At 38.4% G+C, this 12,985-nt stretch overlaps 1 protein-coding gene and 1 pseudogene across 6 annotated transcripts in view; both read right to left on the bottom strand.

The window, feature by feature from the left end:
* Positions 1-340: 340 nt before the first annotated feature.
* Positions 341-2,462, bottom strand: LOC122557550 (gelsolin pseudogene; annotated as a pseudogene).
* Positions 2,463-5,902: 3,440 nt separating this feature from the next.
* LOC122557232 (uncharacterized) overlaps positions 5,903-12,985 on the bottom strand; it is a 152,458-nt gene continuing 145,375 nt past the window's right edge. For 5 of the 6 annotated variants that reach the window (XM_043704693.2, XM_087992045.1, XM_087992046.1 and 2 more), the window contains one exon: positions 5,903-12,544. In XM_043704693.2, coding sequence (XP_043560628.2) covers positions 12,281-12,544 — 264 coding nt within the window. In that variant the 3' untranslated portion in view covers positions 5,903-12,280. The remainder of the gene's footprint in view (positions 12,545-12,985) is intronic. The other variant, XR_015758658.1, reaches the window with a different exon arrangement.

The raw sequence follows: 12,985 nt of genomic DNA, 5'->3' as shown, positions 1-12,985 counted from the left end.
AAGATTCTATAGAACATATGTATGTCATTGACTATATATTAACAATGTTTCTTCATAAGGGACATGGGGACATGTCCTATGGGGACATAGATTTGGATCTGGCTTGAACTTCATTTTGAGATGATCTTTCTTTTTTTTCACTCTCAGATAGTCAATCTTTATTAATTACCAAAAGCAGGAGGCAGGAACATGTGGCATATACCAATGCACAGCCTAAATATTGCACAGAAAATTGCAGTAAGCAGCAGTGCTCATGGTTGGTGCAACATTAACATTCATATCTTTTAAAGCTCCTTAAAGAGAGATCAAAAGCATGACAGTAGGGAATGTTCCAAGGGCTTTAAGATTCTTCATCCATGCCCATGGGTTGCTGCAAGGAATCAAGACTCCAATAATCATGATCCCAACTCAAAAACCAACCAATGAATGAGGGACGCTCAGAACCTTGTTTGTCCTGCGTTACTGATGTCTCCTTACCCCTGCTGGAAGGGTCTGTCTCAATATATTCTTCAGCTAATTTTAAGGCCTCAGTTTTTTCATCTTCATTACCAATCCACACAAACACCTGGTTCCATGTATCAAGAATCATGATGTCATCAGTGGCTAGATCATCCTGGGTGTGTTCACCAGGCACCTCTTCAACAATGAAGTGCCCAGTCTTGTTAGAACATGCATATAGGCGAGGAGCTTGGATGCCCATTTTATTCTTCAGTCTTCGGGAAGTACAATATTCTGCCTTTTTATCTAAGTTCGACCAGAATTCATCTGGTTCACTGCCCTCCCTTATTTCAGAGGCATCAATTCCCAGAACGTCCAAGAGTTGCTGTGCTCCTTGCTTCTCAGTGTCACTTGCCTCATGGCCAACCCAGATAAAGGATGATTCAGGAGTCTTCAGAACAAAAACATTATTTGAATTCAGGTTGCAGGCAATATTATCAATCTCCAAGGCTCTGGTGAATCCAGAGCTACTGGCTTGGACCTTAAACAAGTGTGTCCCCGCAGGCACAGTCTGGCCACCTTCTCTGGGAGTCCCATCTTTGTAAACAACCAGTGGCTTTCCTCCAAACATGCTCATCAAATGGGCTAGTTCCTTCCCCTGTATCACCCAGACCTGAACTGGGCCACCTCCCAGCTCATCATCAAGCTGGGTAGTCAAGATGGCAGCGGTTCCCTTTTCTTCCTGGGATGATATATTTCCCAGCCAGTAATAGATGATGTGGCCCTGTCTTCCTGAGGATGTGTAAGGGTACACGATAACGTAGCAGTCCCCTCCATAGAATTGGCCATGTGTACTGGGGTCAACAAGCATTTTCATTGTTTTCAATGTTGAGCAGCCATGGCAGGAGATTTGTGCAAATTCACAGCATCAAAAAACACTTGTTCAATCTGCCCAGAGATGTGGCAGGTTCCCATTCCCTCAGTCTGATACAGGTCAACCCAGTTTTTGAAGAATTGCTTGAACAGCAGGGTCTCACCAGTCTCTGGCAGAATCTGAACCTGATCCCATTTTCGTAATAAAGTCTTCAGCAGCTTTCAGAGCAGCTTTCCATTCTTCTGGATTAGCATTCTTACCTTTCCACATGAAAATCTGCCCATTGGAACCATTGTTTTGGATAAAGCTGTCTTCAGAGTTCAACGTGCGCTGCTTTAATGGGTTTTCTGAAGTCACCACGTTTATTTGAACTTCACCACCAGCAGCATTTGAAACCTTGCAAATTTAGCCAGTTTCCTGTTGGATGCGTCTATTTTAATATTGTCATCATGAATTCCTTCTGGCAGGTCTGGCTTTGATCCAAGAACTTCAATTAACCTATCAGGCTCCATTCCTTCTTCCTCTTCACACACAGCCTGGCACGGCCACTTCTCTTGTTGTCACGGATACCCTTAGCAATGTATGTGACCTTTAGCCTTGCAAATTTATTGGACTTTGAGCCACACCACTGAAAGATTTCTGTGCCCAGGTCAATGATGAAGCAGTCTCCTTTGTTGAAGCTGTCCCAGGACAGAGGGACCTCCTATGCTCGCACCATTCTGCAGCCCTTCAGATGGAGCAGACGTTGTACTGTTACATCATTGGGCACCACATGGGAGAAGCCTGATGCCACCCTCCAAGCCTTGTATTTGATACCAGATTTGAAGCTGTCCAGAAAGACGTCAGACTCATAGCCCTGCACCTCTCTGTACTGAATAGGTTTGCCTTGAAGATAATCATCTAACTGCACAGTGAAGATGGCAGCAGCTCCAGTTTCATCTTAGGAACACGAATCACCCAGCCAGAAATGTAGATCATACTGTAAGGCCCCAGATTGCTGTTCAATGGTGCGCATTACAAGATAGGCATCTCCAGCGAAGAAGTCTCCATAGAGGTTTTTGGGTACAGCCACTAGATCCAAATTCTCCACTCTCCAGATCTGCAGGCTAGGCTCTTTGCCAGCCTTTTCAAACTCAAGATGGTAAACCATTGTGGGACGCTCATGATTTCACTTGATACAGGGAAACAAATGGACCTTGTCTAACACACAATAATCAAGCTAGGTCTCGAGAAGATCTTTCTTTAATTTTGTAATTTTTATACTTAAGGTAATTAAAGTATAAAATACATGCATTCATAGACTAAAGATTTGATTAATTTATCACAACAGGGTAGCCAAATCATTGAAGAAGGGCACTTTAAATTACTTTTATTAAAACATTTCAGACCAATAAAATGTACAATTTTATCTGTTTCTGGAGTTTACTATCATGTTCCTAATCCCGATTCAATTTAAGTCAAAGTTATTCAACAATTTTGACCATCTCACAGTTCTGTTTTGTGACATTTATGGTAAGAGCAGAGCTAAACTACATCTACACACATGAAAAAAAATCAGGCACTGTAGTTCCATGATTTCACAACCAACGCTCGCAAAGAGCACTGTTCATTGCCAGTGAGGCTAACTCTTTTATTCTAAAGTTAAGCTCAGTGAGAAATTGTAATGGGAAAACTGGGAAAGTTTCGTATAGAGAGGTGATCTATTTCGTGACACCATCCTTCTTGAGCTTGCATAATCAGGTTCCAAGATCTGTGTTAATGCGTAAAATACTCAGCAGGTCAGGCATCATCTATGCAGAGTTGTAAACTTGTATAGCATGGAAACAGACCTTTCCATCCAACGTGTCCACGCCCACTAGACATCCTAAAATAACGTGGTCCGATTTGCCAGCAGTTGGCCTATATTCCTCTAAATCCTTCCTATTCATGTACCCATCCAGATGCCTTTTAAAAGTTGTAATTGTACCAGCCTCCACCACTTCCTCCGGCAGATTATTCCATACACACACTACCCTCTGCATGAAAACATTGCCCTTTAGGTCCCTTCTATACCTTTCCCTTCTCACCTTAAATCTATGTCTTCTAGTTTTGGATTTCCCTATCCTGGGGAAAAGACCATTGCTATTCATCTGTCCATGCCCCTCATGATTTTATACTTTTAAGTCAGGCCTCAGCATCCAACGCTCCAGTAAAAAAAGTGCCCCAGCCTCTTCCCTGTAGCTCAAACCTACTAATACAGCAGCATCCTTATAAATCTTTTCTGAGTGCTTTCGTGTTTAACAACATCTCTCCTGTAGCAGGGAGATCAGAATCAAATACAGTATTCCAAAAGTGGCCTAACCAGACTCTTATATAGTCACAACATGACCTTCAACTCCTATGCTCAATGCAGAAACCAATAAAGGCCAGTTTACCAAATGCTTTCTTCGCTACTCTGTCTACCTGTGACTCCACCTTCACGGAATTATGAACCTGCAACTCAAAGTCTTTTTGTTCAGCAAAACTCCCCAAGACTCTACTATTAGCTGTATAAGTCCTGCCATGATTTGTCTTATCAAAATGTAACACCTCACATTTATCTAAATTAAACTCCATTTGCCACTCGGCCATCGGCCCATCTAATCAAAGTCCAATCGTACTCTGCGATAACCTTCTTTACTGTCCACTATACCATCAATTTTGGTGTTATCTGCAAACTTACTTACCATTCCTCCTATATTCACATCCAAATCATTTATATAAATGATGAAAAACAATGGATCCTGCACTGAACCTTGCAGCACACCACAGCCTCCAGTCTGAAAAACAACCCTCCTCCACCATTACCCTCTGTCTCCTACCTTCAAGCCAATTTTGTATCCAATTGACCATCTCTCCCTAGATCCCATGTCATCTAACCTTGCTAACCAGTCTACCATGCAGAACCTCGTTGAACACCTTGCTGAAGTCCATAAGGACAATGTCCACTACAGTGTCTTCATCAAGCTTGTCACTTCTTCAAAAAGCTCAATCAGGTTAGTAAGACACAATTTCCCACTCAGGAGAAAGTGAGGACTGCAGATGCTGGAGGTCAGAGCTGAAAAATGTGTTGCTGGAAAAGCGCAGCAGGTCAGGCAGCATCATAGGAGCAGGAGAATCGACGTTTTGAGCATAAGCCCTTCTTCAGGAATCCCCAAAACGTCGATTCTCCTGCTCCATTGATGCTACCTGACCTGCTGCGCTTTTCCAGCAACACATTTTTCAGCTACAATTTCCCACTCACAAAGCCATGTTGACTATCCCTTATTAGTCCTTGCCTTTCCAAATACACGTAAATCCTGAGCATCAGAATCCCCTTCAATAACTATTAGTGTAAAGGGCAAGGCTGGTAGGTGTCGGGAATGCTGGAAGACTAGAGAAATTGAGGCTCTGGTCAAGAAAAAGAGGAAGAATATGGCGGATATACACAGCTGGATTGAGTATACTCAAGAGGGAAATTAAGAGGGCAAAAAGAATTCAAAGATATTCCACAAATACATTAAGGGCAAAAGAGTAATTAGGGAGAGAATAAGATCCCTTAAAGATCAACAAGGCTATCTATGTGTGGAACCGGAAGAGATGGGTAAGATACTAAACAAGTATTTCATGTTAGTATTTACTGTGGAGAAGGATATGGAAGCGAGAGTACCTGAAGAGATAAACAGTGATATCTTGAAAAGTGTCCATATTACAGAGATGGTAGTGCTGAATGTCTTAAAATGCATAAGGGTGGATAAATCCCTGGCACCTAATCGGGTGTACCAGAGAACTTTGTGGGAGGCTAGGGAAGTGATTGCTGGGCCCTATGTTGAAATATTTGTATCATTGATAACTATGAAAGAGAAAGCTGGAGGATGGCTCATGTGATGCCATTATTTAAGAAAGATGTTAAGGAAAAGCCAGGGAACTATGGACCGGTGAACCAGAGAAACAGAGTTCAAAGTTTGATGTCAAAGATGACACTGAGAGATAAGATGTTTTATCCTCCACAGGTGATACCTGCCCAGCTGAGTATTTCCAACATTTTGTTTTTATTTCTGACTTTAATCAGCATCAGTATTTTACTTTCATGTCCAAAGCTCCATTCCATGCCTAAATATGTCCCAAGTAGCTAATGAAGTGGGAGAAATTAAATAATAAGAAAATTACTAGAGAAATATATGCACTTTGTAACTACCAAGCAAAATTATAAAGATCAAAATCTGTCTTTTCAAATAAACGGTTCAATCTATTTGTATAGTGTGTGTGTTCCATATATTTCTTAGGGCTAAAGGGATCGAAGGGTATGGGGAAAAAACAGAAACAAGGCACTGAGATGGATGATCAGCCATGATCACAGAGAATGGTGGATCAGATTCGAAGGTCAAATCACCTACTCCTGTCCTATTTTCTATGTTTCTATGTTTATTCTGGGTAAGAAAGCACATAGATGCATTTTTATGTATAAGATATTGGTAAATCTCACTATATTGATATCAATAATACTGCTGCTATTTGGCACTGTTGACCGTCAAAAAGATTAATTTTCTACAAATGTGCATTAAAATATTAAACATAACAATTCACACTGAATCATAATATACACAAAGCAGTTTAATCAGATGCTTGTATAAAGTAGGAGATATACAAGTGCATGTGAATACCTTTAAGCTAAATATCATACTAAGAGTAAATCAATTTGAATTACATTTGACCTTTATGAATTTACAATTACCTGTTTATGGCAGAGGCAGAGTTTGTAGTCTCTAATCAGGAAGCATTCGTATATTGAAAGTTGTGAACATCACCTAACAATGTACTATTTTATCACCAGAATTTCAACATCTACAGTTTTGTTTTGCTTTTCAAAACTAAATAAAGAAAATGTTAGGAAGAAAAAAATATCCAAACATTTATCAGTAATCAATTTGGATTTTGTTATGTACAATAAAAAAATAAATTATTCACAGTTCTTATATATTTTTCAATTAAATGTCTACAATTTTCTAGTAGGTTCCAAAATCATTGCAGTGCACTCTCCTGCTGGATGCTGTATTTATTGGCAGCTTTAATTTGGTAAAGTCTTCATTTACTTTGGTTTTGTTTTAAGATTAAGCTTCACAATTCAGTGCTGCACAGGAACATGTAAGGCATTGTCTCCTGGTCAGTGCAGAGTATTAGAGGTGTTGAGGAGTAGTTCAGTTATTTTATGCCATTCAGAAGATCCTGGGAAATATTCTAAAATATGTACTTCAGAATAATGGCTTTAACTTCTAATCCTTTGGCAATTTTCACTGCACAAAATATTTCTTGCAAGTTTTATTACTTTCCGCTCCTCTTCTTCTCCGCCATCCACATATGGACAATGTGGTCTGGTTCAGTTCATTTGTGAAAACCCATCTATAAATCTTCCTAAAACTTTTATCATCTTGTTCTATTTCTTAATATCTATAAGAGCATGTTTTCTGCTTTATACCACCCATCAATATTAGGAAATGCTAATGTGAATCCATATCCCAAAGTCTAGTCCTCACAAACCCTGTCCAACAGAATCAAGTAGCTGGCCAACACTGGGTAGCTGGCTCCATTTTTTTCAGAATATAAGGCATCCAAAGGAGTAAGGTATACTTAAAGGGTAATAAGGTGGCTTTGGGAAGTGAGCGACAATGAAGAAACTCTTCATTTTAAACTGAAAGCTTGGAGACAACCTGAGAATTGATTGCTTCTAATTAAGGTAGACAGGTAGTCTTTTGCACAAGTACAAAGGTCAATTGAAGGTGCTCATACTGAATGTTTTAGAAAATATTAAAATAACTGCCAACATCTTAATCCAGTAATTGCTTCAATTCCTGTTTCAGTAGTCTTCATTTTAATTGTGCAGATCAGTACATTCCAAGAATCTTTTAATATTTCTTAGTCCCACTCCAACAATCCTCGAACTCTTCTCACCCCAATATCACAACATAGTTCAACAGAGGGAGGAATTTACTGGGAAGGATTAGGTAAAAGGACAGTCTGCTCAGCAGTAAATTTCTGCAAGTCAGATTAACTGGCAGATTTCATATCAAAGACAGAATTGAGAGTTAGAATTCTCTAGCAGGACTTTAACATTGGGAATTGAGGGAATACTAAACTGCAGAGATCCATCAGTCAGCTGTGCTGTTAAACCTATTGAATTATAGAAAAGCTATAATGGGTAGACTGTAAATTTGAAAATCTAAATTAGGAAATTGTCACATGAGGAACAGCAACTTTAAATTCAATTTGACTAAGAAAACAATGCAGTCAAAATTTCCATTTCTGTGCTTGCCTGCATAAAATTATCTGCATACCTTCTTTAATGCACAGGAAATAAAGTACTAAAATGGAAAGTTCTGGCCTCCAAATTTTGGTACGCATGCAATGCCTAGACCTTTTGGGATCTGACCTCACTGCCAATGCATCAGTTTGTTAACTCACCTGGTTATATTCATGACAGGACTACTAATTCTTTAGCATTCAAAGTCTGATAGGTTAATATGCAGTATCAGTTTAATTGTTATGGAAATGGCTCATATCCAAAATGGATAAGAATTAAACAACCTAAAACAATGATCACCTAACAGTTTTAAAACAAATGTTTCTTTGATGATCTAGCTAGAAGAGATAGAATATTATTGACTAAAATGAAATAGACATTAATAACAGTAAAAATAGCATAGGGAATTTAAAAAATCATGAAATTGTGTAAAAATATTCCCAAACATTTTAGGTCATTGTTGAAAAAGTAATTGGGAAATTAATACATATTACTAATTGATGATATTTGAGGATTACATTCTCCTTCAGAAAATGGGCAGTAACATCATTTTGGAGAGGTACATGGTGTATTTATTTTCTAGAAAAAAAATGGTGCGTTGCAACTATTGGCTTCTGATGAGCAAAAAAAACACACCTACTTGTAGTTAGATCAAAAACTTTCCACATGCCAATATCTCTCTCTTTACTACAAAAAGAATGCAGATATAGGGAAGACATGAGAGGATACTTAGATTAGATTAGATTACTTACAGTGTGGAAACAGGCCCTTCGGCCCAACAAGTCCACACCACCCCACCGAAGCGCAACCCACCCATACCCCTACATTTACCCCTTACCTAACACTACGGGCAATTTAGCATGGCCAATTTACCTGACCTGCACATCTTTGTGACTGTGGGAGGAAACCGGTACACCCGGAGGAAACCCACGCAGACACGGGGAGAACGTGCAAACTCCACACAGGCAGTCGCCTGAGGCGGGAATTGAACCCGGGTCTCTGGCGCTGTGAGGCAGCAGTGCTAACCACTGTGCCACCCATTACAGAGGATACATTACAGAGGAGGAAGAGTGGTGGGAGAGGTGGTTCCGATTGTAAATTAAGGCAAGCTTTCATTAGATTTGATGTCAACTCCCACATCAAAACAGCATTCTGATGAAAGATTCAACTGTATATCACTGTTTCAGTGATTACCCAAAAAATGAAACAAGTTAATATATCTGTATGGTGCTCATCTATTTGATATTTTGGCAAATTTAAAATAAGCAAGATAAATTCTGAATTAGAACAGTAGATAGAAGAGCATTATACTGAAAGGTTCAAAGCAATATTGCCAGCAATTTCTAAGCTGAACTCTGAAATCAAATCAGTGCTGTTAGGTTAGATTTATATTTATATTTGTCTGCTGAAATGTTTGTAATTCATACAGAACCAAAAGTAAAACTAAGTTAAAACTACAAATACTGAAAATAAACAGCATAGCTAAAGGAAAATAATGGATTGAAGAACACCATACAATTTAAGTGTTCACATGCTGTAATTTCACAAAGATCTATAGAAATGAGATTCTAGATACCCTAGAAATATTTTAGTCACCCCAGATGATTTGAGAAGGGGAATGGGAGTGACAGGAGGGGAGAGTAAAATGAAGTTAGGTAAATCTTATCACAACCAGCTCAACTGTTGTTTAATTGGAGATGAGTCAGGTTGGAAACCATGTGATCAACTCGCTCTCAGGAGATGGAAGAGGATGTGAGTGAGAAGTTTGGAATTTTACAAAATGTAAAATATTTTAAGGAGACCACAAGCATCTACTTTAATAAAACTTTTGTTTTTAAGACCTGCATGTCATGTTTCCAAGGGCAGAGGAAGTGTGAAAAAATGGATTCAACAGGTAACTGCTCTTACACAATACCTACAGAACAAGAGGAGCAACAGTGTCTTCTCCCAGCTCAATTAAACCTGCTCCATGATCTGTTGGACATTCGCTACAGTCTGCATAACCTTCCCCAATGTTCTGTCAAACCACCACATCACCCACTATAGCTATTGGTCAATCTCCTCTATTGCACCACACCCCTCGAACCATCCAGGCATCTGTCTAACCCCTTCTCAATGACTTAGGTCACTAGCAACGTTACCTTCAATCTGCCAAGCTGCAGCTGGGAAGTAGGAATATACTTTTAAAAGTTACAAATTATGCCAATGATTTTCAAGTTTCCCAGATACTAAACTCCCCATTTGCACACTTTATGCCTCAATCATTCACTTCCAGCTTCAAAGGTAATTCTTAAAACACTAATTCTGCATATATCCAGCAAAAATCTTTCTCGTGCACTGAATACTGATTGAGGTACCTCAATTGAAGGTCTGGTGAATTACAGTAAATTGCAGTACAAAATAATAAAAGCAGCCTTGTAATTCTTTTTGGCAGAAATTCAATTATTCCAGTTTTTGAATAAAAGCTTCAGACTAACTTAACATGAGAAACATTGTCTGAAAAATCCCATTTCTCCTTCTCATAAGTGTACATGAAACAAAAGCAGTTACAGTCTGTGCAAAATGTAACATAAATGGCACAACAATCATTCAAACCTCCCATTATCCAGCAGAGGTTTTAATATTCCTTCATTATTTTAACACAGCTACTAGAAATATGTCACCACTTCATTCTTGAGTGTTAGCGGCCATTAGAACGCAATTCTTAGTTTTGAAATTTATCACAATCACATTTCTGGTGACAAAAATAATTGCCAGTTGGATGGCATTGATAATGAAGACAACAAATGATCAATCTACCCACAGTTCAACCTGTGGTTGTTTCTGTTCCAAGTAATCATTTACATAGAGGACCGAAGCCATCTTCAATGGATCAGCTGGTATTGGAATGAAAAGAAATAATAGTGTAATACTGATATTTGCCACTGGATGTCACAAGCACACTATATTATATACAGACATTAAAAATTTAGACTATTGTCATTTATCAATTTTTTTTGCAATTTTAAGTACAACACTAAATTCTGAAATTAGGTCTAATCGGCTGAGTGAATCATGGTAGCTTTTTCGTCTGAAATTAACTGCAATTTTATTATAAAAGTGAAGGAATTTTGCCTTCCTCCCATTTCTTGTCCATATGTCTGCAAACTAACTTGCAGTATCTTGACAAAATGGCCATGGTTGCAGGGTCATGTTCAGTGAAGGAAGGCTATTTCACCATGGAAGCTAATCCTATGCTTACCCAACATCCGCATTCACATTTCTCCATAAAGGTCACTGTATAGTTCTCAGGTGCTGCAACTTTGGCTAATTTTCTATCCCATTCCAACTAAGACAAGTTACCTTAGAACAGACTAAGGATCGAAACTTAAACACTTCTGGCCTCTATTGTCACTGATACACTGGGTAGTAAATTTACTGATATGAGCCAGAGAGAGGCTAATGCATTTTTATTTAAGAGTTACACATTTGAAGAGCACCCTATTGGCTGTGCACAGCAATAGAAAATGTTGGGCAATATTTATATGCATAAAAAAAGAATAAGATTTATGAAAGCAAAAATCACCTAATCGTTTGAACTTAATGTAAAATAACTTGTGGTTCTTCAGGATTATTGTGTCTGCAAAATGACAGAAACCACCCAACAAAAAATGGAATATTACTAAAAATCACTAAATAAATTAGCTATTAGATTGTTGCTTACCCATGATTGAAATAAAAACGTAAATGACAATTGCTTTTTAAGGTAGCCAGTCCTATAATGTTTTCGTCAAGGATGTGTGTTTGGTGACCCTTACATCAGCAACATAGTATACTCTGAAACAGAACTCAAAAACAAAATGGAATTTTAAAAAATGAAAATCAATTAGTTACAACTTTATTTTACAATGACAGCACCAGTTGAGAAAGAAAGAATGTCATGGGAGGCAGCTAATTCTGATTGGTTTCTTTTATACAATTCAAAAAAAATATGACGGCTAAAAAAAAAATCAGCTGTTGGGGGTTATTTTTGCAAATCTATTATTTATTTAATCTCAAAATTCTTATTTTTATCTTCTTCATCCTCTACTCAACAGACCAATTCTTAAGAAGGTAAAATTTCACTTGGACCGGCAGCCCTCCAGTTCCTTACTCAATTAAACATTCTTCATCATGATCTCAATATCAAGTATCAATAGATTGTTATCAATTAAGCATTTAAATAGCAAAGCCTCTGCATATTCCAAAATAGTACTGGATAAAACTAGAACCAGGACTCAGAATTAACTTTACTTTCCAGCTCTGAACCTAGAGACCATTTGGGAAACTTAAGATTCTCTCATTTAAAATCAAACAATTCAATGTGTGGATATTACAACTTGGGACCTTCCTGATTCGTACAGGCTGCTACTTCAGCAGTGGTCATCCATACCAACTGGTTGAAGCCAATACTTCCATCCTTTCACATAAGCAGATTCCACTGAAGAATGTTAGTTAGTAGGATAAGCATGACTAAGATTCATAACTGTAGTCATATCTAACAAATAGGAGGCATATACAGCAGATTTTAAAGCCATTGGATATGAATATGTTTGATAAAGGAATTCATGGTTTCTTAAATTTTGATGCATTTCAGTTTAATGACTTAGACCAAACATTAATTTTAAAGTGTTCTACATTTCAATATTGCTGTGTTAGCACGGTCTGAAGGATAAACTGTCCCTCAGACACTTGAGCTGCTCCTCGCCAAGCTTGATTTTGTCCTCCAGCTCTCTCTGTTCAATGATGAGGGCAGATTTCATCTTTACAAAATGAATGTAATCCTGCAGCTCCTCCTCAGACAGGTGCTTGACAAGGATATTATGAACAGCATGCTCTCTGCGATCCACGTGCTCTTTCAGTTCTTTGGCTTCTTCGAGCTGAGCTAAAAGTTGCTTTTTCTTTTCAGTCAATGCATGCTGCAAATTAAAATGAACAATGCTAATCAGTTACTTTTGCCTTTCCTGGACTTTTTTTTTCTGCACTTCCTTCTATTGTCTCCCAGCTATTGTATCATGTAGGATGCTGATGCACAGGAGGCAGAAATTTTGTGGCATCTTTCCCAGATGGCTGTTACTCACATTTGAACACAGTGTCAGCATGAAATTCACTCCCTTCTCAGTTGACACATTTTCAATACAGCGGTGTGATAGCAAATCAAGAGCTGGGACTCTGTAACAACTTTTTTTTTTATACTGACAGCTAAAGTTACCCCTCAAAGCCCTCGAGATACTACAAAACATTTATTTCCACCTTGTGCTTCCTGTCAGGAGGCCAGCTAATTCAGAACAGAATCCAATCTGGAACATTCGTACGACTCAGCATTGCACACACTCACTGGAACATCAGTAGAATCAAAC

Source organism: Chiloscyllium plagiosum, unplaced genomic scaffold (genome assembly GCF_037043375.1).
Source record: "Chiloscyllium plagiosum isolate Xiang-an unplaced genomic scaffold, Cpla_swu_hap1 HiC_scaffold_11, whole genome shotgun sequence".
NCBI lineage: Eukaryota > Metazoa > Chordata > Chondrichthyes > Orectolobiformes > Hemiscylliidae > Chiloscyllium > Chiloscyllium plagiosum.
This window is presented reverse-complemented; position numbering and strand designations above follow the sequence as displayed.